Genomic DNA, 24,871 nt, shown 5'->3' with positions numbered 1-24,871 from the left:
GTCAGCTTCCCAGATGCTGCCCGGAGAGCTGCAACTGCAGGGTGGCAGAGAGCCAGGGTTCACGTCATGTCCTCAGAGCTATTATTTTTCCTGCTGAGAACCAATTGGCAACTGAAATAGCTCTGGTTCTGGGGACAACTTTCTTTTTAGAAAGATGACTGTGGACCAAGATGGACAGGAACCTAGAGCTCCTATAAGCCCCAGGATTCATGGCCCATTCCCATGGCCCCAGAAGTCTAGAATTGCAGCACCATCCCTAGACCGTTCCACTTGTACTGGGCTCTCGGAGCCCCTTTCTCCTCACCAACTTTAGCAGATACTAGGATCCCCCACAGTGGAGCAGTGTCTTTGATCTTGTGTCTTTACTTCTCCTAACAGAATATAGGCCAGCTACTCCCTAGGACATTTTATCAGCTATATCTCCTAAAGCTTCATCTAGAGCTAAGTGTGTCTCTAGATCAGTTCCTCTGTTGAATGTCCTGCCACCTCATCTGTAGTTCAGCCCACACAGAGTATCTTCTTAGACACTTTATCTGCTGTGTTCAAGACCTTCATCTAGAAGAAATGTTCCTGATGCTCATCTAGAACAGAGTGGCTCCTTGAAAAATTTACCTGAAGTGTCTAGAACCTCATCCATACCAGTCCATAACAAAGCATGTTTCCCAAGGAGCTGATGTTGCTTACTCTCTCTGCTCTAGACTGCAGATTCTTCTTCCCAGACCCTCACCCTGCCATGCTCCTGCCAGCCTGGGCCTTCAGGGTTCCTTCTTCTGTCCATCTCCACACCATCAGCCCCTCCTCCCCAGCTCAATGCCCTCCTTCAGGTCCCCTCTTGTCCAGCCCTAGGCCTAAAATCCTACAGGACCGCTAACCCTGTCCAATGGGATGTCCCAACTCACTCCACACCTTCTGCCATCTCCTGCATCCATCTCAGAGATTCTGTTGCATCATGGAGTTAGCCAAACTCCATGATGGAGAGCAAAGGGCCCAGGCCATGGATCTGACAATGATCTCCCACTGCTAGGTCCACCAGGGTATCATGTGGGTAATACCAGGCAGGAGCAAGGCCATCAGCCCCTTGTATCAGGCATGGTATGGAGGCCCCAGTAAAAATGGGGCAGCTTGTGAGGAATGTAGCACCAGTCAACTCCCTTGGCCCTGGTTCAGGGACCTTAGGGAATGGGCCAGAGGGCTGAAAACAGGGCCTGGGACTGAGGCTTCCCCTAAAAGGCTGCCCTCACCCCCTAAAAGAACCCAATGGTAGGGCCACTCTATCCTTGGACCAACAGATCCACTCCTCCTTGGCCTGGTAGCCCTCAAAACTCCAGGTCAACACTGGTTGGTGTGGGGTCAGCCGTGTCTGTCCCCCTTTTGGGGAAGATTATGGCCTACACTGTGGTCTCATACTCCAATAGTTCCTGGGATGTCCCCATGCTCCGGTACTGCAACCGAGGTGTGGCAGGTGAGGAGTATTCCAGTGCCAGAATGGTCTTCCGGAGTCGGCGGTCAATAAAGTGAGCATCCCAGGCTGGGTACTTCTTGCGAGGCAAGTCAATCCGAATGACAGGCCCCTCTGTCCGAACGGGCCGGGCCACTGGTGTGGGAGGCAAGCCAGGCCGCACCTGAAAGACAGGTGGCGTGGGGGTCCCTGCACGCTCACTCCCCACTGAGACCCCATCCCTCTCTGTACCTGTAGTCCTTGGCAGGGACCTTGGGGGACTTGTGACAGCATCAACAGGTGGGCCACAGGGCCTTGAGGCCTCAGGGAAGATGCAGCCATGCACCTGGGGACCCAGCATGGGCCCATTGGGATGCAGGAGACAATAGTAGACACACATGAAGAATATGCCCAGTGCAAAGCTGGAGGCCACCACACAGACCAGAATGAGAGAGTAGAAGTCAGTGGAGAAGTTGCGGTTGGAGTACCAGAAGCCAGTGAGCGCAGCATTCTCCAGCAGGACAATGCAGTAGTACAGGGTCATGCGGCGGCGGCTGCGCCCTTCCTTGACGTTGAACCAGCAGAAGATGTAGATGATGCCTACCACCATGTTGTAGATGATCTCCTCCCACTTGGACATGCAGAAGTCAGTCTCACCCTGGATGACCCAGAAGGTCATGACGCACCAGTGGGCCACAATGAAGATGCCAAAGTAGAGCTTATAGACACTGGCAAAGAGGGCGAAGGCCAGACTGCGGGCTGCGATGGTGAACAGGTGCCACAGCACCTGGGCCACTGCACCCTTGTAGGACAGGGGCCGCTTGTCATCCCTTGAGTCCCGCAGCACTTTCTGGTAGGAGGCCAGCGTCCATGCCAGGGACACAAGGGAGGCAGAAGTGGAGAGGGCTGTGGAGACAAGGTGGGAATGGGGTGGGCTGGGTTAGGGTGGGTCTGGGGAGAGCAGGAGGGATCTGGGTCATGAGCTGCCCTTATGGCAAGAGGGCAGATCTTTGAGGAAGTGTCCCCAGGAGATGCAGGTTGGGGTCCAGAGTCTGGGGAATCAACAGGCAGTGGACTTCCGCAGTGGGTCTGCAGTGTGTTGAAGGGTGAAAGGCAGAAAGGGGGTCTGTCCTGACAATGGGAAGGGGGAAGGTAGTTGGGAGTGGCCTAGGGATACTGAGGGGTGGGGTTAGGGCGGTATGGGGGCAATGAGTGTTTTATCAGGCTTGGAATGGGAAGAGTACAGGGTGCCAGGAGCGTTGAGGTTGGCAAAGCTTCCCTGGCTGGGAGCAAGGTACAGGGCTTTCCCGGCCGGCAGTAGGGGCGGGGCGGGACAGGGAGGGGCTCACCGGGCAGCAGGTCTGGCTCCTGGCCTCTGTTCACCAGCAGGCTTAACTGCAGCACGAGCTGCGGCGCGCTGCGCAGGAAGGTCTCTAGCAGGCGCAGCATGCTCACGTCCGCGCTCTCGAACAGCATCCGCCAGTAGAAGTGACGCCGCAATCGCTCCCCGCGCCAGCGACTCTGCAGGCCCAGGTACAGGGCGTGCAGGTACCTGCGGGAGGCAGGCGGAGCTCAGCGCTCGGGCGCCTTTCAGCCCACTCCCTCCCACCCGCCCCAGTCCCCAGCCCCTAGACCCAAGCCCCCAGCCCCCGGGAAGGCCGTCAGCTCAGCGGGGGTCCCCAACGAGCAGCTGTGAAATGGCCTCTTGGCAGGGATCGCCTCGGGCCGTGGCTGGGGAGCGCTACGTCGGCTCTTTAGCTTCCTCTACTGGAGGCCCTTGACGCTGCAGCTATCTCCGACCTTAAGTGTGCCTCGTTCTTTGAGGGTTTACTGACACGGGAGCTTTCCTCAGTCCTAGTCTCACCCCCATCTTGTAGAAGAGGAAACTAGGACCCAGGGAGGCCTATCATTCGCTCAAGGTCTCACAGCTAGGAAGAAACAGAACAAGGACTCAAACCCAGGAGGTTCTCTGACCGCTAGAGCACGTTGCCTTTTACTTAAATCATAAAGGGCTTTCTTCAGTACATTCGCCACACTGCGGCCCACTTTTTGGCCTATCCCTGACATTCTCTCAGTGCCTGGCCTCACCTGAGAGGCAATGGGCTACGGAGATAATTTCTCTAGGTATTTGTGATTATGCTGGTTCCTCTTGGGACCCTTTGCCAACAAGTTTTGCGGCTCCAGCTACTTTATACAGACCACAGATCCCACTGCGCTCTGCAACTTCTGCTACTGCTGAGCTTTTATCTCTCCTCTTTGGTCTACCTGGAATACCCTGCCCTGTCCCCCAGAACCCAAGCCCCAAGTCTGAGTAAGTCTTACTTTTCTCCCAAAGTTCTGTCTTTAAACTTCTTTCAGGAAGCTGTTGATCACCCTCCATTAGGGACAGGCGCCTCCCCCAGGCTTCTGTCTTCCTCCCTCAGGCTTGATCCCAGTGGGTTGTTTTGTGAGACAGGGTCTTACTATGTAGTCCATGCTGGCCTTGAACTCACTATGTCACCCAGGCTGGCCTTGAACTCACAGCTACCCTCCTGCCTCAGCCTCCTGAGTGCTGGGATTACAGGTGTGCACCACCACACCTGGCCATCGCAGTGGGTTGTAATTGCTGGAACACCCGCATCTCCCTAAACTGAGCTCCAGGACACCGACTAAGTCAGCCTGCTCACTGAGCACCCTGAGTTCTTTCTCATCACACAGCAAGAGCTCCGGGCACAGTGGGCTGAATGCATGAATGATTGTATACAAGCTGGCTGAGTTAACTAGCATGCTGATATCCTGGGAAGTGGCTGGAGGAGGAGAGGGACTCTGACTCCTGAGTCCAGTTCCTGACTTCCTTGCAATTTACTGCATAATCTTGAATAAGACCTTCTCTGAGCCTTAGACTCTCTCAAAGTAGCTGTTAGGATTGAATAGACAAGAAGCTACTTTGCACACAAATCCCTGGGTCCCATTTCCCCTATCTGGCCTAGCAGCTGCACTATGGCTGCTGTGCCCAGACCCTACCCCTTTCCCAGCTTCCTAAACACTGATTCATGGACCCAGCAGGCCATTTGCTGAAACCATAGAATGATCTTCCAAAAATTGCTTCCCCAGGAAACCAGGAAGGAAAATCTCAACAAAGATTCAGTGACCTTACTGCCCAAATCTGAAATTGGGAAGCCCAAGATTGGGGAGTCCAGTCTAAGATGGGAAGTGTTGGCATCTGCAGTATGGAGTTTGGGAACCATGGGACCAACTGTGTCCAGTTATACTGTAAGTCCAAGGGTGGGAGCGATGTGCCATAGGGCCGGATAAAACCAAGCTTCCTCAAATGGCATCCTGCTCGTCACAGTAGTGTGGTCATCTCTGGACTTCAGTTTCTCCATTGGCCAGCAAGAGGGACAGGCTTCATAGCCTTGGAGATTCTTTCAGAGATTACGTTCTGGCACCCACAGACGTCCCACAAATATGGCCAGGAACTTCGCCTTTAGAACCCTCCTTCCCACCCCCAATTGATGTTGAGCAGCTAGGATGAGAACGGCGCTGTTCCCTCAGGAGCTGATTTGGGAGGTGCAGGGGCCCCTCAGCTCAACTGTCCCTTCCAACACTGGGATTCCTTCAGTCCTTTCCAGCCTGTTCATTCACACTCATTGCTTGGACACTTCCCTCCTTCCTGAGGTGAGGCCTTCAGCTCCTGAATGGCTCCAGGCCTGGATTTTGCTCTTCTGATGAAAAGAAATTTGTGTCTCTTTATCTTCAATTCCCTGGGCCCCCTTCCACTGCCCACATAATGATTTCTGCAGCCAGAATCATCCTTTGCTATTCATACAACAGCAAATGTATTTTAACCACCTGTTTTGTGCCCTCGCATTCCTCACAGGTTCATTGGAGGGCGAGAGGAGACGGGTAAGAGGCGAAATAGACACTACAAAATGCTTTGGAAATCAGAGGTGGGTAGGTTGGGGAGAAGTGAGGGAAGTCTGGAGGAAGAAAGATTTGATCTCAGCTTTAAAACAAGTTTAGCATTTGTAGACACCAAGAAATGGAAGATCATTCCAGATGGAAGACCCAGTTAATATAAAGGTACAGGCACGAAACCCTGTGACAGTTCAGGGCAATGCCAGTGGCTTGCTAGGCCTGGAAGGAGGGTTTTAATAGGCAAAGCCATAAAATACTAGAACTGTAAAGGTAACACATCCTGGACGTGGAGGAGCTAGCAGTGTAGCTAAGCAGCAGAACACTTCCTTAGCATGCACCAGGCCCTGGGTTTGATCTCTGCATCATTAAAAAAAGCTGGACTGCAGAGTTCGGATTTTATTCTAAATCTGAATTCCATCCCAGAATCAGAGGTGATGCTATCAGCTCAGTAGCTCTAAAAGCTGGCTCTGGAGACTGGCTTGGAGGGAAGCCAGGAGAAGCTGGGGTTTGGTCCAGGCCTACAATGACAGGGCTGAGCAGGGGACATAGGAGGGGCAGAAAGCACAACTGGAGGGCTAAAAGTGGGGGATAAGAGAGAGGCTAAAATGGCCCCAAGGCCTCGAGGGGCTTAGAACAGAGCCATCTTCCCTGACCTCCACCTCTCCTGCCTTCCCAGCCTACTCTCACACCCCCTACTCCCATGGCTCTGGCTTTAAACAGGAAAGAGAGAGACCAGCTGGTCCAATGTGAAGGGGCCTGGGGAGTTGGGGGAGGGTGACACCCTGGAAGTTTCTCTCAGGCTCGAAGACCATCTGTTTCCGGGCCGGGTCAGCATGAGGGAGGCCCCGGCTCCAGGCCAGCATCCATCACCACCTGACGGCCAACTGCCCACCTCCCACCCACTCCTGCCCTCTCCTCAGCCAGCTCCCAGCTCATGGCAGACAAAGGGCTCACATAGCCCAGGGCTGCTACGGGCAGGAACAGGGACAGGAGAGGTAAGAGCAAGACCTGAGTGCCAGGCACACAGGATCAGCAGAGAGCACACAGGCCTCACTGCAGCCTGGGGATGAAAGGCCTGGCTTCTGCTTCACTTGGCCCTTTTGGCAGCAGGACCCAAACTGGCATTGTTTCCAGCCAGCATTACATGCCCAGGGCCAAGGGCCTGTGAGATGTTTGTGGACCAAGAAGAATATTTGAAGTCTGAAAAAAAAAAAAAAAAAAAAAGACTTGGCTCCAAAACACAAGGAAAAACTGCAGAATCAAAATTAATAAATGTTTAATTAAATGCCTGTAAAACAGAACATGATGTCAGCCAGTCAACTGCAATTTGGCTTTTATCTGGTTATGTATAATTTACATTTGATTGGATGTGGCTTCATTTTAATATGCTTGATAGATGTAGAGCCCACAAAAGTCTTAAAACAGTCCTTCCCAGAACATGCAACCTCATTTTCTGGCCTCGGTTTTCCCTTCTTGAAGACAGGGCTGGCACTTGCCAACCTGCCTGCAACATGGTTGTTAGGTGAAGATGAGAAAGGAAACATTCTGGAGTACCGGTTTGTGACCCAGCCCTGCCCTGGACTGTCTGTTTCCCTGGGTGGTCTCTCTGCTTCTCTGAACCTGATTTACTTACTTGTTGTGAGCATTAAATTAAGGGATGGATTAGAAAATAATTTACAAACTGTAGAGGGATGGGCACATAGGAGGGGGGAGCATACCTCGGGCTCCTCCTCACGCCGAAGCACCCTCTCTTGGAATCTCCTCCAGGAAGCCCACCATACCCCACATCCCACTCAGTTTGGAAGGAAGTTGAGAGAAGTTAATATCACCATAAATGGCACTAGTACCACCCACGGAAAACTGCATACTCTCTCAAGGCAAGGAATCCAGAGTCGGGGGGAGGGATGTACATTTGCTTTCTACCAGAATATATCCTCACCCATCCATCTCTCCAGTGTCACTGCCAAGAGCAGGTGACAGTTACTTCTTGTCTAGACAACCACACCAGCCTTCTCTGTGGGCTCCTCCCCCTGCAGTCCATTCCCCATGCGCAGCCTGTGGGACAGCTCAGAACCTGTCAGATCCTGTCATTCTCCTCTGAAAAACCCTTCAGAGGCCTCCTGGCACAGTTGGAATCAAACTTGGGCTTCTCCCCTCTGCTTGCAGGCTCAGGCCATCTGGCCTGGCTGTTTCTCACTGAGTCTCAAACCATCATCTGTGTATTCACCACACTCCTGGTGCCCTGAGGGGCCCAGCCACACTTGTTCCTGACGCAGGACCTTTGCATGGGCTGTGTGAGGGCCTGGAACAGCCCCCTTCGTTCCTGCAGAGGCTGGCTCCTCATCAGCTTACTCATCACCTTTGTAGAGAGGCCTCCTGGTCCATTTCTGCCCTCACCAAATCACTCCAGTCTATCGATTCCTCTCCTCTTACTTTCTGCCTATACTTTCTGTGTAATAACTTTTGTTTATTGAAACATTTATTTTCTATTCTTTTTAACATTTTTATTTTATTTGAGACAAGGTCTCACTATGTAGTTTAGGCTAGACTTGAACTCACTATGGAACCCAGGCTGGCCTCAAGTTGTTTTCTGTTCTGTCACTGGGGAATCTATGGGGGCAAAGATCTTCTCTATCTCAGTCACCACTGTGTCTCTTACACACCTCATGTAGTAGGCACCCTGTCAATATTTGTGAATGGACAAATGTGAACGTTTGCTGGTATCTCCCCTTATCCTACAGCCAGGACCCTGTGTTGGTTCCTCCTGACTTCCTGATTTCTTTCCTCCTCCAGGAAGCCTTCCTTCCTGGATGCCTTTCCAGCCTAGCTATGTCTCCCTTCCTCCAACACTTCTCGGGTTTAAATGATCTGTGGCCCAGCGTGAATCATGCATTCTAGTCAGCGCCCTTCACTAAAAGGCTACTTCTGCTGTCCCATTTTATAGGTGAAGGAAGAGGGGGACCCAGAAGTCTATTTTTGATCTAGTTTTCTGACTCCCAGTCTTTGCTAAGAGGAACCATGTCCTGGGAGAAACTGGAAGAGTGGATAAGTATACGCTGTTGGGATTGGGGGTATGAAGCCAAACTTGGTGACAAGGTGAGAAGTCAGCAGTTATGGACCCCAAAAGTCATTGCTTCTGGATCCCATGACCCCCAGAGCAGGCAGCAATTGGGAGATAGAGGAAGGCTCATTCCCTTCTCCCCAGACCCAGGTGCCTCTGTGACCCAGGACCCTGCCAGCACGCTCTGAGTTTGGGGCTTCACCTAATGGTAGAAAGAAGGGAAAGGGGTAGGGGATCCTTCCTGAGAAGCTAGCATCAGAGGCATCCTGAGCCACTTGTCCCCGAGTCATCCAAGTCTCCGACACTAGATCAGGCCTCTGGCCTGGCCTCAGGCTCTGTGCAAAGAGCCCAACATGCTGGGCTGGGGCTCAGCTCTTGGGTCAGTGCTCAGATCTGTTAGTCTGTTGTGTCTGAATGCTGAATACAAGAATCTATTTCCACATCATCACGTCAGGCATTTGCCTATGAAGCTCACACTGAGACCCGGGGTTCATCTATTTATCTGTCCCTTGAACGACAGGTCCCATTGTCTCTCAGGTATTGTGTTATCTGTTAGTCTGACCCTGAGATCCTGTATGCCTGTATGCTTGTCTCTTTGATGTTGAGACAACCTGCCTGTCCCATGGACTCCTGCTCTGCTTTTCTACCTGTCCTGGATCCTGGGTCTGTCTATCTGGATCTTTCTGTCGCCTGGAAACCCTGTCCATCTGCTGGTTGGCTGCTCAGCTTGTGGCATGGTGTGGCTGCCAGTCCCCCAGTGTCCTCCACTGCCTGCTCCTCCTCTCCCTGACTCTGGGTCCCTTTCTGTCTGTCTGCGTCTCTCACATCCTCAGCTCCTCCATCTGTCGGGCTGCTCAGCGTTTCCGAGTGCGTGTTCTCGCCTCTCCCCACTCCCCCTCATAGCTCTGGGCCAAACTACAGCGGTTTCCAGAGGCTCCCCCGCTCCACTCCATCCAGGAACCAGTTCCTGTAGGGGAGGGGGGAGGACAGACCCTGTAGGCTGCTCGGGACGGCTGAGGAGGCAGCAAGCTGCCCACTGGCCAAGCTCTCCATACTCTGGGCGTGCAGGGGTTCATACTAATGATTAAAAACTCTTATTTATTAGGTGCTGAAAGTATGATGGACCATACTGAGTCTTTTTATGTTTGTCAGTATGTCTGTTCCTCTTCATAGAACTTTGGGATAGGTACTACACTTACCCTCACTTTACACATGAGGAGACCGAGACCCAGAAAGGAACTGGAACTTATCTAAAAGGTCACACAGTAGGTTAGTGCCACACCTAGGATATGTGCCTGGTTCTCCACAGCCCCTTGAGCCAGCATCTCATGCCATTTTGCCTCCATGTTACCACAGCTACTTCAGACATAGGGAGGGTGGGCAGTAGGGCTGCTAAAGAGCACCGCAGCTGGACATGGTGGACCTAAGAGCTTCTCCTGGGATTTTATGGGTTTAGAGAATACTGCACAGAGAGTGATGACAATCATTAGAGTCAGGAGACCCAGATGGCTCTTGGAAGGGTCAGCCCCTCTGTGGGTCTCAGTCCTCCCTAAAATGGGCCTAAGTAACAGAGTCTTTCCTCCCCTGAGGAGTTTTCATCAGCAACTCCACCTGCCCTGTCCAATTCAGATACAGTAAAGCCCAGCTGTCCTGAACCCAAGTACTTCTTTCCTTTCCAGGTCACCATGCAGGTCCATTGTGCCTGGCCTGATCTTGCCTCATTCTTGCCTTTCAGAGCTTATCTGTCACAGCAGCCCAAGGGGCTTGTGGATTCCTAGGGCAGTGTTATGGCTGTATCTAGATGTCCCAGCAAAGGCTCTTGGGGTCAGGAGTGAAGCTTTTTGGAAGTGGCTGGATCTAGGGCATGTGGTTCTGGAATTAAGAGTTCAATGCTGTCGACTCCCAGTTAAAAAAATAAATAAATAAAGAGTTCAATGCTGGAATTAAGGGTGACCCAGCTATGGTCATTGCTTGCTGCTTGCTGTCTTCTGCCTGCCCTGCCATGCCATAGACTGTTTCTCCTTTGCAATGTCCCTGTGCGATGCCACCCTGCCTTAGAACCAGCTGACTATGCACTGAAACCTCTACAAACTGTGAGCTAAAATAAGCCTTTCCTCCTTTAACCTTAGGTGTCTGGTATTTTGTCTCAGCAATGAGAAAAACAACTCAGACAGCCAGGTTAGGTTGCTCCCCATTACTCTTACATAAAATTGTCACCTGGCCTTTGAGGCCCAGTTTGGCCTGGGCTTTGTCTCCCTCAAGGACCTGCTCACCCTCAACCCCCCTCTCATAACATCCACCTCTGCTGGGCTTGTTCCTTCTCAGCAGACACACTCAGGCCAGCCTCAAAGCTTCTGTCCAGAAAGTTCCACACTGTAGCCCACCAAACTTGTACTTGTCTTGGTCAGTGTCACCTGCTTAAAGAAGTATCCCCAACCCACGGCCCTTCCAAACTCTCCTACGCACCTGCCACCTGGTCAACTTCTGTCAGGCTACTCCTTTTCCTTAATCTCACATATCTCAACCCAAAATGATCAACTGTACTTGTTTACATATTTATTTTCCCCAAGAACAGCGACCAAATGTATCTTTCTCTGCTATGTCCCCAGTGCCCTGCACATCATCAATGTTCCATGCCTACTTTCTTCTTGAGTGAGTGGATGTACATTATAAACTCTGCTTTACAAGTCCTGAGTAGAGGTAGTTGAGCACAGAGGGAAGGAAGCCAGACTGTGGGTTGGGGAGATCTGGGCTCCGATCCTGGCTCTGTCACTTACTAACTTTGTAACCTCAGGCAAATCGCTGCTCCTCTTGAACCCACTGGCTCAATGCCAACACCACTGTGGTGAGGTGGTGAAATGTATAAAATACCCAGCCCAGGGCAGAACACTTCTTCATGGGTGGTATTAAGGAGATGTTTGAACAAGAGACCTTATCAAGAAGAAGGAGGCCTTCTAGTTTCCTTCTAGTTTCTGGTGGGCCTGCAACCTACCCCTGGGTCAGTTGTCCTTGATGCCTACTGAATCTGCCTTTAGGAGACAGGGATGAGAGAAGACTGCTGGGAGAGCTCACAGGAGAGGTTTCCTTTGGGGTCTTTGCCCATCCCCAGAAAATAACCACCACTCAGTCAACACCTTCTATGTGTACTTTGCTGAACTCCTCTGCAGCTCTGCGATTTATAGAAACAATTCCCATTTCCTGGATTAGGAAGCTGAGTCTAAGAGAAGATTGATTTAACTTCTTCCTTTTTTTGTGCTGGGCACTGAGCTCAGGACCTCATGTATGCTAACCGAATTCTGTATCATTGAGCCATATCCCCTCCCCCACTGGACACTTATTTCAAGGATTTTTGAGTACCTGTGATGTGTCAGGAGCAAGGATAGATACAACAACAAGCAAGAGGCACCCAACCTATCTGTTAGGATGTCAGTTTATTGAAGGAGGGGGCAGGACATTAATTAAATAATCACGTTAACATGTAAAAAACATGCTCCTTGGGCTGCAAACATGCCCCCTTAAGGTTCCCTGCTATAGCAAAGAGGCCAGCAGTGCTGTTAGAGCAAATGCTGGTGGTCAGGGAAGTTTTCTGGAGGTGGTGACTATTGAGCCATGGTCTGAAACAAGCACTCTAGCTAACCAGGTGAAGGAGGGAGGGAAGAGAGCCAATGGTAGAGGAAGTGTGGGCAAAGGTCTTGCGGTGGGTGAGGAGGGACAGCAAGTGGCCAGAACAGCTGTGATTCAGAGGAGAGGAAAAGCAGCAGATGAGGTGGGCCATGGTAGAGGATTAGTTCTATATCCCAAGAAGGTTGGGGAGCCACATGGAGACTTTAACAGGGAGAGGCCAACTGCGGGAGCACTTTGGCTCTGGGAAACAGACTGCAAGGAAACAAAGGTGGAAGATGGGAGACCAGTTGTCAGAGGACAGGAAAGGATGGTCCAAGACATTCAGAAGGCATTCAGAGGAGTGATTTGCCAGGGTCCAACAGCCAGAAGGTATCTAGGTTGTATCTCAAGCTAGGGCTACTGACTACTGTATTTCGCCATGAGGCATGGGTCAGCTGAGATAGGACCTGGGACCAAGACCAATCTGTAGATTCTCTAGGAAATATGGGCCTCTTCACTTGCACTGTGGCCCAGGAAGCTCTTGGCCCCAAGACACCCTTTCTCATTGCCTTAACCCTCAATTCTAAGCACTCCAGCAAAGATGTAAAAAATAGGACCTTCTTGGTGTTGGCAGCCAAATGATTCATAAATGTCAGTAAAGAATGTGATTTTACACGTTTGACTCCCATTTCATATGGTGCTGGGAGCTAGGCTGTCTCCCTCCTCCTTAGCAGCCCGCTACAGAGTCACAGCACCTTTTTCGCTGGGATGAGGCCAAACACTTTTCAGCCACTAATTTTAGGCTATGGCTGAAAAGCTGAGACCTTCTCTAGTCTAATCAATCCCAGCAGCTCCCAGCCAGTGTCCCTCTTTCTGCCCAGCAGAACAGCCATGCAGCTGATCCTATGCAGAGTATTTGGAACCATGTTCAAGTATCTCATGTCCCTCACAGCATGAGTGCAGCCAAAACTCCTCTTCCCTCTGGGTCTTGTTTTCCCCGTCTGTGAAACAGGCACAGAACAGAGACTAGAACCCAGAACTCTAAATTCAAAATGCCCCAGGAACTTTTGGTCCACCCTTTCCTCTTTTCCTGCTATCCCTGTATGGAGCAAGGGTGGCGTGAGCCAGGGTCTAGTCTCCTTGGTAGCATCTGAAGGTACCAGAAATCAAGGCAGAAAGGAAGTGTTACATGTATTTGTCTCTGAACTGTGATTCTAGATGGCAACGTTAGGATGTTAAAAACCAGTGCTTACAGGGGCTAAGCTGATTTCATTTGGGACTCTGGCAGATGACAGAAAGAACCCTGTCTATAGAAGCAGCCGCTGTCAGTTCTAGCAACTTGCTGCCCTGGGAGAACATGGAGTTTCAATATTTGAAGTGTATTTCTTCCTTCCTTCCTTCCTTTTTTTTTTTTTTTAAATGTATTTAGTACAGGGTCTACAGGTTCTCCCTACACAGATCAGACTTGTAGTGCTCCTCTTGTTTTCAGCCTCCTAAACTCTGGGATTACAAGTGCGTGCCACCACACTCAGTCTCAATTGACATCTCACAGTGCCCAGGGGCAGGGCCGGCACAGCATGCTGGGGATTGAACCCCAATCCCTGTGCTTGCCTAAGCAGGCGCTTTAATCTGCAGAGCTATCTGGCTGGCCCCCTCTCTTTCCTTCCATCTTTCTTTCTTTCTCTTTTCTCAATTTTTAAAATAATAGTTGGAAATTAGGATATTTATGCAAAAAGAGAAAGTCTCAATTCAGAAATGTTGGCAACTAATTAAGGAAATACCATATGAATTTTAAAGAAATTATTATTCCTTTTTATAGGTGTGATAGCACTATTGCACATTTTAGATGTTTTTTAAAACTTTTCTTTTTGGAGATATACTGAAATATTTGTGGAGGCAATGACATGATGCCTGAGATTTGCTTAAAAATAATATGGAAGGAAGAAAATGGGAGGTCTAGACCTGTGCTCTCTAACACCTACATTGGCAACATTAGTCATATATGGTTATTTAAGCTTAAATTAATTAAAATTAAATCCAATTAAAAATTCAGTCCCACAGTCACACCTGCCTCATTCTAGTGCTTAATACCCAGATGAGGCGAGAGGCTACTGTGCTGGTTAGCACTGGCACAGAACTTGCCATCAGCAGATTCCTGCTGGACGGTGCTGCCCTACATAAAACAAGGTTATCAGGAATCAGTAAATGTTGGCTGGGGTGATGGCATGTGAGGGATCATTAGCTTAGCCTCTCTACTCTTGTATATGTTTAAATTTGCTATAATAAAATGTTTCACTGAAAAATTAGACAAAAAAGTACTGCATGGACCAAAGATACTCACCCCCAGGCTGGATTTGCCTAACTGCCATGGATTGACAACCTGTGGTCCAGCAGTTCAGTACTATGGAACTGAACATCACAAAACCTCAAGTGATAGCTGTAGAATCCTGAAGTCATAGGGATCTTGAAACCATTTGAGATTATCTGGTTTGTCCTCCAAACTGATGCCAAAGCCCCTGCTACGCTATTCTTGCCAAAGCCAGCTGCTTTTCTTTGCATGCCCCTGTTAATTGGAGTTCTTGCCCTGGGGAGCAGCTCACCCTGTGTCTGATGGCCTGCTTGATAGGCTGTTTTTGTCTTTATTTAAAGGATGCTGCCTCCTTTTAACCTGGGATCACCACTGGTGCCCCTGCCATGGAGGGAGCACTTCCCTCCTGGATGGGGCTCAGTGGGTGATGGTTACTGAGAGTAAGGACCCTTAGTCCCTCTTTCTCATGTCCTCTTGTTACTAAGCACACGGGATGGGCTGTTGCTTGTGCAATAATAGCAAGGGTAAATATTTTCTGAACATACACTATGTGACAAGCCCTGTGTATTTAAGTTACTCAAGGTATCTACAGGAGAACCTTATCACGTGGAGGTGATCAACTCCACAGAGAAGGTGGGGGCTCTGACCAGCAGAGAAAGTTGCCCAAAGTCAGAAGTCCAGGAATTCATGCTGTCCCGATCTGCACCTGGCCAGGAGATCTCAGCCAGTCTACATTCTTACCCAAATCACACAGAGCTTCAAGCCCCCAACTGGACCTTACAGATGGCATAATTGAACCCCAGGTAGTAAAATGACTCTCTCAAGATGCTCACCCCAAGCATTCCAGTTGACTCATACCAACACCTATTAAGGACCTACTGCACACAGAGATATTACTTCTCCATCTCCTGTCAGCAAACCTGTACCATCCTGGAGCCACAACTGTGTTGTTTCCATCACCTCTTCAGCACTATACTTAGCCTTGGCCTGCTGATAGTTCAGAAGGCCTAACAGACCTCAGCATTGTGCCCACAAATGCAGAAGGCTCCCATACTGCCTGAGGGTCTGCTGATCAATCACAGACCCAACATTGCTTCAATAGCCCTTGCATTCCAACAACCTGGTACAGACTTCAGCTGAATTCCAAGTGTAAGCCCACTAATGGCATGTAGGATCTGTTCCTGACCCATCGCCACAGGAGGCGGAGGGAAGAGGGACAGCCCGATTCCCCAAAGCTTTTGATCTGGTGGGAAAGCCTGGCTGGGGGACAGTCTATCACAGAGAAAGAACTGGGCTTCAGTGTTTTTGCTTCTGCTCCTCCAAACTGTACATGATTGATTAATTTGCAGGAATATGCTTAAGTAATGGGACATAGGATAGCATTCTGAACTCAGGAGCTTGCTTTGTGGTTTCAGACCCTGGCTTTGCTAATTACTACCTGGGAGGTCATTCGTCTCTCTGCCTCAGTTTACATATTTGTAAGACAGGAATGATAAGGCTAGTTACAGAGCACTACTATATACTGAGTATTGTGCAACACGTGTCCCATGTATGAATTCAATAAGCCTGCACACCAGTCATTCACAGGGAACATTATCTCACTGGGGAAGCTGAGGCTTAGAGAGGGTATATGATTTGCTCAAGACCGCACAGCTTATTAGTGGAATAGCCTGAGCTTTGTCTCCACATCCTTATTCTTCACCACCACATTCTCTACATAGCAGGATTGCCAAGAAGACAAGGCATCTAACCTAAGTCTTAATAAATGACAGCTATAATTTTCACTAATACTTGATTTTTTAAATCCAGGTGGGTATGTAATGTGATTTGTGATTAATTAAAAAGCACAAGTAAAATCTTAATGCAATATAAGAAATATCTAATTAGTAAGTAGAAATCTCCCTTAACCTTACCCGTAAACACCCAAGAGATATGAGTGGGAGAAATTTTTCTGTTTTATGCTGCCCAAGGTTTCAGCAAGAATGTATATAGCTCTTCCATAAAGAACAAACACAAACAAATTGCCAAGCAATTTCCATTTTATATTCTAAAGACAAGGACCTGGGACTGGGGATATAGCTCAGTGGAATAAATGCTTGCCTGGAAGCACAGGGTCCTGAATTTGATCCCTGGTTCCACCAAAAATAAAATAAAGACAAGGACCTGATTGGGGGGAGTAAGAGGTGGGGTCTGAGTAAGAGGTGGGGTCTGAGGGGCAGTGGCTGTGTGGATTTGTTGAGGCGAAGTTTCTCAGAGCAGGTGACAACTGAACTTAGCTGTGAAGGATGTACAGAATTTCATGGGGAGGAGTGAGAAAGGGTATTGATGGAGAAGGCTCAGCAAGAAGAAATGCATGCTTTGATTTGGGGAGGAGAAACAGCAGACCAACTTGAAGCTAGAACAGTCAGGAGATGAGCGGGCAGAGGTCAAGGGCTTTGTTGCCAGGCTAAAGCACTGAAGTAGGGCTAGGGGTACAGGGAATCAGGGCTGCCCTCAGGTTCCAGAGGTGCAAGGACAGATCCTAGCTGCAGAATCCCTGGCTGCAGACAGGACTGGGGGCAGGGGAGATGATAACTAGAGGCCTATCGGATTTCCCACAGGAAGAGGAATTGGAATGCCCTAACAAAGGCAGGGTAGTGAATGAAGGGGCAGAGTGGATCCCAAACAGCCTCCCCTCCTTCCCCTAGGGACTTGGCTCCAGCTGCCAGGGTTCAAAGCCATTTCCTGGCAGCCCTCCCTCCTCCTAATCCCCAGGGCTTCTCCTGTGTGGTCTTTATAGATCAAACAGGGACGCTGGGCCCAACTGCCGCCGCTGTGTCTGTTGGGAGTGTCTGTTAGGAGCAGCTCTAATGGCCTGTTGCAGCTGGATAGGCAGAGGGGGGCGGGCAGGTGGGGGCACAGGATGTCCTGGAGAGAAGTCTCCCTGGAGGTGAGTGTTGAGGTTGAGGTTTGGTGTCCTGCAGCAGCCCTGTGAAGCAGAGCAGGGAGGAGCCTTGCAGAGGTCACTGCCAAACACTCAGGCGGTTGCAAACATATTTCAGCTGTGGCACTGATTACTCAAAACAAAACCTTAGACATGAAACTAACATCAAAAGAAAATAAAAAATGACAATGAGGAGACTAGGACAGTTTGAAAAGTACCATAGAACCCAGCTTCTAACTCATTTTATATATCACAATACAAATAGCAATGGCTAATCACAATTGTCGAGTACTGCAGTGTTCCAGGCACTGTGCTAAACATACATTATTTAATCGGCCACATTCAAGGCTGGAGCTATTATCAGATTGTTTCATGGGTGAGGAAGTCAAGGCACGGACAAGTTAATGCCACTTGTCCAATGTCACAGGAAGAGACAGATGCAGGATGTGGCTGAATTCCAGACAGCAGGTTCTAAACATTTATTATCTGGCCTCAGGGGAGAAGTTGAAGCCCAAAGAAAGGGTTCCTGAAGCGGACCCCTGTTCCAGCAGCTACTACTCTGGTCCGGCTCCCCCTGCTCTTACTAGGCTCTTCCTAGCAACCTCCTCTGGGAGCTCCAGGACACGCTTCTCAGCAGCCACAGTAGCCAGTGAAAAACAGGCAGTGAAGACCTGGTCCTCCTCTAATCACCTCCATTCAAGGCCTGAGAGGCCTGGAGTCTGCCACTCTGTCCCCATCCCCCCAACTCTCCTTGCTCTACCTCTGCCACCTGACTTACACCTTGCTCTTCTGCTTCACTTTGCCTGCAACAGCCTTCCCAAGGCATCCACATCACTCGCACTCACCTCAGTCAGCCCTCTACCTCTGTGCCACCTCTCAGAGAGGCCTGCTTGAGCACCTGATCTCAAAGAGCTACACTCTCCTCCTCAGAACTCCCTTTGCAGTTTATATTATATACTCCCTTGCATTTTATTCATTGGCCTCTTCCATTAAACTCCAGAGCTTCAGGAAGCAAATACTTTGCCTTGTTCATGACTCTATTCTCAGCACTTAGGACTGTACCTGGTATACAGCTGGTGCTCCATAAATGTTTGCCAAATGAATGATTGCAGAGTAAATGAATGACTGCCATGTCACTATGGCTTCAGAGGCTTCCTACAACCTCATGTCCATGTGTTCTGTGAAACAAATCTTTGCTCCACAGGGAACAAAGCCCAGGGTGATGGCGGTAATCATCACTATCAGTTCTTGCACGCTTAATGATGGAGTCAGCCCATTGTTAAATCCTTAGTGTACACGATCTCATTAAACCAAAAATAATCCAAGCAGTGAGTAGATACTATTATGGTCCCTACTTTCAGAACAGAATGAGAGATTATGTGGCTTGTCAGGCCATGTGTAAGAAGTAGTAGAGCCAAGATCTGAACTGAGATCATCTGAATTCAGAGTTCCTGATCTTAGCCATAATGCCAAAAATGTAGCTTCTCACAGGGGAGACCCAGAGCCAAACTTCCACAGGTCCCTGACTCGTTTCAGAACCTTTTCAGTACAGGGTTTGCTAGCAGGCAGAGGGAGTGGGGTGTTGGAGGGAGGCCCCCAAAGTCCAATTGCCTCCCTCTGCTCCCTTTCCAATTTGAGGTGCCTGGATCCTGACAGCCTGGGAGGAATCCCATGCCAGGTCTCTCACACTAATTGGCTTAGCAAACCATGCTTATCTGGGCAAAGCTGGGCCCATGAGTTCAAGATTAGGGAAAGCAGGATTCATGGCTTACTGCTCCACTGCCCACAGGGTCAGAGGAGACAGGGTGAGGACTTTAATTGGCTTAACAGTCTTCAGTGGCTTAACAGCTCAGAGGATTGGCAGAGGATGGGATGAAGACACAGGCTGGTGACCAGCCCATAGCCAGATTTGTGCCCTACCTAATGATCTGCTTTAGAACAGGATGAGATCTCTCTCTCTCTCTCTCTCTCTCTCTCTCTCTCTCTCTCTCTCTCTCTCTCTCTCTTTCTCTCTCTCGCTCTTGCTCTCACACTCTCGCTCTCCTCTCACTCTGCCTCTTTCTCTGGGACTCAATCTGTCACTGCACAGAGACATAGCTCTGAGATCCCCTGTTAGATCTAGTGGTGTCAGGAATAGAATTGGCTTGGAAATCAGACAAGCCTGGGTAGGTACCACTTTTCCCCGACTTACTCAGATGTGAACTTGGACAAGTTACCTACTTCACTGCTTTATTGGATAAATCGGTGTATCAATAGCCAGAAGAGGAACAATTTCAAGATGAGATCGCAAGCCTGGATTACTTCACACAGGGCCTTCTGGGATGTGGTAGGTGTGCAGTGTTTGTGAATTTCCTCATTTTGTATTTAAAGTAATAACATTTTTTCCCCTTTAGTACTGGGAATTGAATCCAGTACCTGCCCAAACTTTTTTTTTTTTTTTTTGAGACAGGATCTTGCTTAAGTGCCCAGTCTAGCCTTGAACTCATAATCCTGCTTCAGCTGAAATTATAGGTGTGAGCCACCATGCCTGGCTTAATAACATCTTCTGCATAAAAGAGCCTTACCAATTATGAAGAGGTTGCCTGAGGTTATAAAGAAAGAAGGCCCACAAATGCATTTCTTTTGGTTAACATTATTTTTAATACTCTTAATTAGTAGCTGAAAATTGGGAAAGTTCATACAAAAATACTGGTTTCCTGTTTCTCTTGAGAAACCAAGAATTGACAAGATTGGGTCCTCCATTTCTAATGGCACTGACAGGGTAGCTAGGCTCCTCTTTTCCAGAGTACTTGTCCCCACAATGTCCCCTTGTAGAATGCCCCATGTACCTATGTCTGTGTTATCTACCTGACTCCTCAAAGTATTTACCTTTTGACTCAGTAGTGCATAAACCTATAGAGTTGAAAAGTATCTTCATGATTAAAATTATTTTACTCAGAGTTGGGTGTGTGGGATTAGGAGGTGAATGACTGGCCAGCTACTCAGATTTGACCCTTCAGGGCTCCAATATGCATCTCCTTCCTCATTACCCTGGCCCACTACTCAGAACTTATACAAAAGCTTCTTGATGTGGAAAGCAAATATGTTGTGCCAACATTGCTTAATTTCCAGGAATGACAGTCCCAGGGACTTCTATGTACCTTGTTTGGATTTCCCCTCTCAGCCACTTAGAACTAAAGCTATGGGCAAAGGGTCTGATGACATAAGCCCTCATAATACACCCAGAATCTGAATTCTAGATTAGTTAGCATGACCTAATGTGGATTTTTTACTTCTAGTAGCTATTTCCATGAAATCTCCCTGAATTCTCCCTGACGGCAGAATCTGAAGTCAGAGAGAACAGTCAGCTGTTGGTAATTCCTTTCCAGCTCTCTGCAGACCCCAGCCCCTCCCCTCTCTTTAAGTGAGTGAGCTCTACCCTGTGCAGGGCATGAAGAACACAGTAGGTCAGTCTCATTTCAGAACCTCTCTGGAGGTGATAGAGGGAGCAGTGCTGCACCTTAGATGTGGAAGGGGTATTTGAGGGAGGCTCCCAAAGCTAGATGACCCTAACCTGTTCCAAGCAGCAGCTGGGTTCCCAGCAGCATAGAAGGACATGATGAGGCACCAGAAAGGCATAATCCACCCTTTAAGGGCGGATTATAATCTTACTTCATACACAGAGAAACTGAAGGCCAGATGTGGAAACTCCAGCTCAAGGATACTTACAAACCAAGATAAAGATGCAAGCTTCTCAAAAGTACCTCTGCAACCCAGCACTTTCTCCACAATACACACCATTTCCTTATCCTTAGCTATGTGGTCTACCTCCCTCCCCCTTTTCACAGTCTTATCTCAGTGCAACAGAAGCTTGACTTTCCATCATCCTGGAATCTTGGAATCTCAGACTCATAATTCTTCGAGCTTGTGGGAGGGACACTATAGTGGCAGAACTGCAAGGTGGATAAACTGAACTCAGATTTTGAAGGTAGAGACTCTTGAATCCTGGTCTTCCAGTTCTTTGCTGTGTGACCTTGGGCAAGGATGCCCCTCTCTTAGCTTCCATTCCCTCATCTTTCAAGTACAAATTATAATACTAGCTATATGACAGGCTCACTAGGAGGGGTGCAGGAGGTAAAGCAAGTAAAATGGCAACCAGTAGGCTTGGCACAAAGTGAGTGCTTAATGAAATCATTGTTATAGAACTGCAAATTAGGGTTTCATGACTGAGTGCCCAAGAGAATGGTCCAGGTATAACCAGAGGAAATAGAATGACCTACTGTACATACACATTCAGTCTAGGCTGTCCCATGCCTGAGACTTCTAGAGATAACTTTTTCCCCCAAAACAACCTAGGACTCTGGGTATAAAAAATATTATACAAACTACACAATATATTTCCATAGGTTAGATTCCACTCATAATCATCAGATTGGTATTCCTGCAAAATCTTCTCATCCTCAGCCTTCTACTTGACAAATGGAAAAATTGTGGAAATTGCTTTTATCTAAGAAAACATGGAACTTGGTGTACTCTTAGCCATTTCCAGCCACTCCTCTTGGGACTCCCTGCCTCTGGTCATTATCTGCCCTACTTGAGGGAAACTCGGTCTGTGTTCAAGAATGAAGAGACCTATTAGCTATTAGCTTCTTGTAAGTGGACTCTGAATGGGGAGGAGGGTAGCCAGTGAGTCATGGGGCAGTTGGCCCACTTTAGGCTGGAGGGAAAGGGGGTGAAGCTTTGGCTACCAAGAATAGGAAGTTACCATTTCAGAATCTAAAAATACCTTTCACCATCTGTCCACTCTGGCACAGAATGATAAATGCAGATTAGTTCCTGGATGTAGATATGAACACTTTATGTGTCAAGCTAATAAGAATAATACTACCTTATGTGGATAGTGCTCCACTCCTTTTCTGTACAGGGCAAGCTAAATAGAAAACGTACATCATCTGGACAGGCATAAATGAGGAAACCAAGGCAGAAGGAGAACCAATAACACACAGCAAGTGAGCAGTTGGGACAAAACCTGGATGTGCTTTTTCTAACCCTCAACCCAGAACTGGATCTTCTGAGTTCGACAGACTGCTTAACACGTAGCAGAATAAATATAACAATAATAATGATCACCCATTATATCTCTGGAGTGAATTTTTCCATGCTTCCCCACATCTGTTATAATCATCATAATACAGTACTGTTCCAAAATATGTCCCAGTCTGCAGGGTCATTGTACAGCCCTTCTGTCTCCTGACCATCCCAATAGGTAAGAAAAATGTACTGTTAAACCAATGAGATGAGAATAGAGAGCCTCTCTCATTTTACAGCTGAATACATAAATGTGGGAGAAGAAGGTTTGCCTACAATCATATAGTAAGTAATTTCATTTTGTCACTGTATAGTAGAGCTCAAAGTACTATAGCAATTCAGATTCAAGAGGAGCCCTAGGTTTAGAATTCCCCCCTCTCCAATTAACTCCGCACAGCAGGCACCCTCAGTCCTGGCAGAGAAAGAAACCTGGAAGTGAGCAGCTTGAACAAAGCCTGCTTGCTGTACCATCCTAGGATTAAAGGGCAGCTAGTGACCATCTAATACCAGATTCAAAACTCCAAGTCCCATTGGCCCTTTTGGAGGAGGAGGCTTTGAAAGAAACAGAGAAGCTTCCTAGCTGGGTCCAGCACACCCTTTCTCAAAAAGCTGAAGAAGTTAGGTCGGATAGTCACTTTGCTGCCTCAAATTCTGTCTCTCTTTGGGAGGTTGGGAATGGGCTGCAGTTCCAAACTGAGCTTCTTGAAGAGCAAGGAAGGATTTCTAAGCTCTTTCCTAAGTTCAGGCTTGGCAGACAGACAGAGAGGGAGGGTCAGGGTTGGAGAAAGCTCTGTGTACCTGTTCCAAGCCTCACACTTATCCTCACGAGCCCTGGGTCCTCCTTACTCACACAAACCAAGGAGAATCTTTACCTCTCACTTCTTGGTCCATCCCCTCCCTTTGGGTTGGGTAGGTTGGGGGGGATCATAAGGACCTGACTGAAAAGAATAAGAACTGCAGTAGGGTGGGGTGGGTGGAGGTCAGGACAGGAGGGGGTCCTGGAAAAGTCAGAGAAGGGCTGGGGTGACAGGCAACTCCTTGTCACTCTCACTCCTCCGACTATGCTCCCTCCACCGGCTTTTCTCCTACCTCCAGACCTGGCCAAGCTGCAGGAGGTGGACGAGGGTCTGCAGTAGCCAGATGCAGAGGCGGCAACAGCGGCGACGGTAGGTGCTGGCAGAGGAAGGCCGGGCACCCAGCTCGGGACCGCCTTCCTCAGTCCTAAAGGAGATAGCGCTGTCCTTGGTGCTGACAGCGGGGCCATCAGTATCGCTGTCCTTGGTGCTGACAGCGGGTCCTGGGGCCCCCGCGGGCTCGGAGTAGTCGTAGACGAACCAGCGGAAGCTGAGCAGCTGCACCACCAGAGAGGGCAGGAGCACGAAGAGCAACGTGAGCCCGAAGACGGTGGGCTGACCCTGCAGGTAGTAGGAGGCCGCCAGCCACAGGTCCGTGGCGCCGTCGGAGAAGAACACGAGCAGCGCGCACAGCACCCAGCAGCAGTCCCGCAGCTCGTAGCGCGGCCCCGCGCCTCCCGTCGCGGCCACCTCCGGGCCTCCGGGCACCGCCGCCGCCTCCTCGCGCCCGCTGGAGCCGCCTCGGGCACCCCCGGCCGCCCCCTCGGGCCCCGGGCCGGCCGCGGCCGCCGCTCCATCCGACTTCGCGGCCATGTTGGCGGAGCAGGAGGCGGGAGCGACTTCCGGGCGGCGGAGGGGTGCGGGGCGGGGAGGACCCTGCGCGGGCGGCTCCCTCCTCCTTCTCTTCCTCCTTCTCCTCCTCCTCCTCCTCCCCTTCTCCTCCTCCTCCTTTTTCTCTTCCTCCTCCTTCTTCTTTTCCTCTTTCTCCCCTTTTCAATGATTCATTCTTCTCGGCGCCGACCCGCCCAGCCTGTGGCCCGGCCAGGGAAGGGAAGAGGGACAGCGAGGGGACAGCATCCCAGGTCACCCTCACGCCTTCCTTAGAAGCGTGGGGCCTCAACCTCATTCTTTCCTCTCTCGCCTGCCTCCTGAACTCCACTTCTTTATGTTCCACTCCCCACCCTCCCTTCTTCATTTGTTCACCTACCCTGTTAAAGCGACCTGCGTGGGAAGCCAGGGTTTTGGAATAAAGGGGTTGGGGGATCAGCTGCTTGGGCGGGACCCCCAATAACCTTTTAACAATCACTCTGCGCTAACGCGCTACTTTCTAGTTTTCTGAGTGTTCACGTATTGCTACACTCCCTCCTTTGATCTTGAGAAGCCACCTTTCTTATTGTCTTCCGTTAGGAGGCTGAGAAAAAGGCAGCTGAGACAGTTGTTGTCTCACCACCCCCACCCCGCCTTCATCCGGCCTCAGCTCAGGTAGAGAAGAGGGCAACCCCAAGAGGGGAGGGACTGGGAGGAAACACCAACAAGAGGGGAAAGCAAGCACCCAAAACTAGAAGGCATGTTATTCCAAGAAATCTAGATCACAGATGGGGGGTGGAGGGAGCGTAGCTGGAGAGTTCTAAGCGAGATCCTGAGGGGCCAATAGGTGGCTTTTATCCAGCATGCGCTGAGGAATTGTTGCAGAATTTGGGCATCGGACACGTTATGGTTT

At 49.5% G+C, this 24,871-nt stretch overlaps 1 protein-coding gene across 1 annotated transcript; it reads right to left on the bottom strand.

Annotated features, from left to right (window-relative positions):
• Nucleotides 1–1,253: 1,253 nt before the first annotated feature.
• Nucleotides 1,254–23,964, bottom strand: Xkr7 (XK related 7). The gene is made up of 3 exons (XM_004630793.2): nucleotides 23,387–23,964; nucleotides 2,788–2,990; nucleotides 1,254–2,344 (listed from the first exon to the last, which is right to left on the bottom strand). Exons 1-3 carry the CDS (start codon nucleotides 23,962–23,964, stop codon nucleotides 1,389–1,391), a joined length of 1,737 nt encoding a protein of 578 aa, XP_004630850.1. The 3' UTR covers nucleotides 1,254–1,388.
• Between the last annotated feature and the right edge of the window lie 907 nt (nucleotides 23,965–24,871).

Source organism: Octodon degus, unplaced genomic scaffold (assembly GCF_000260255.1).
Source record: "Octodon degus isolate 3935 unplaced genomic scaffold, OctDeg1.0 scaffold00037, whole genome shotgun sequence".
NCBI classification, from domain to species: domain Eukaryota; kingdom Metazoa; phylum Chordata; class Mammalia; order Rodentia; family Octodontidae; genus Octodon; species Octodon degus.
This window is presented reverse-complemented; position numbering and strand designations above follow the sequence as displayed.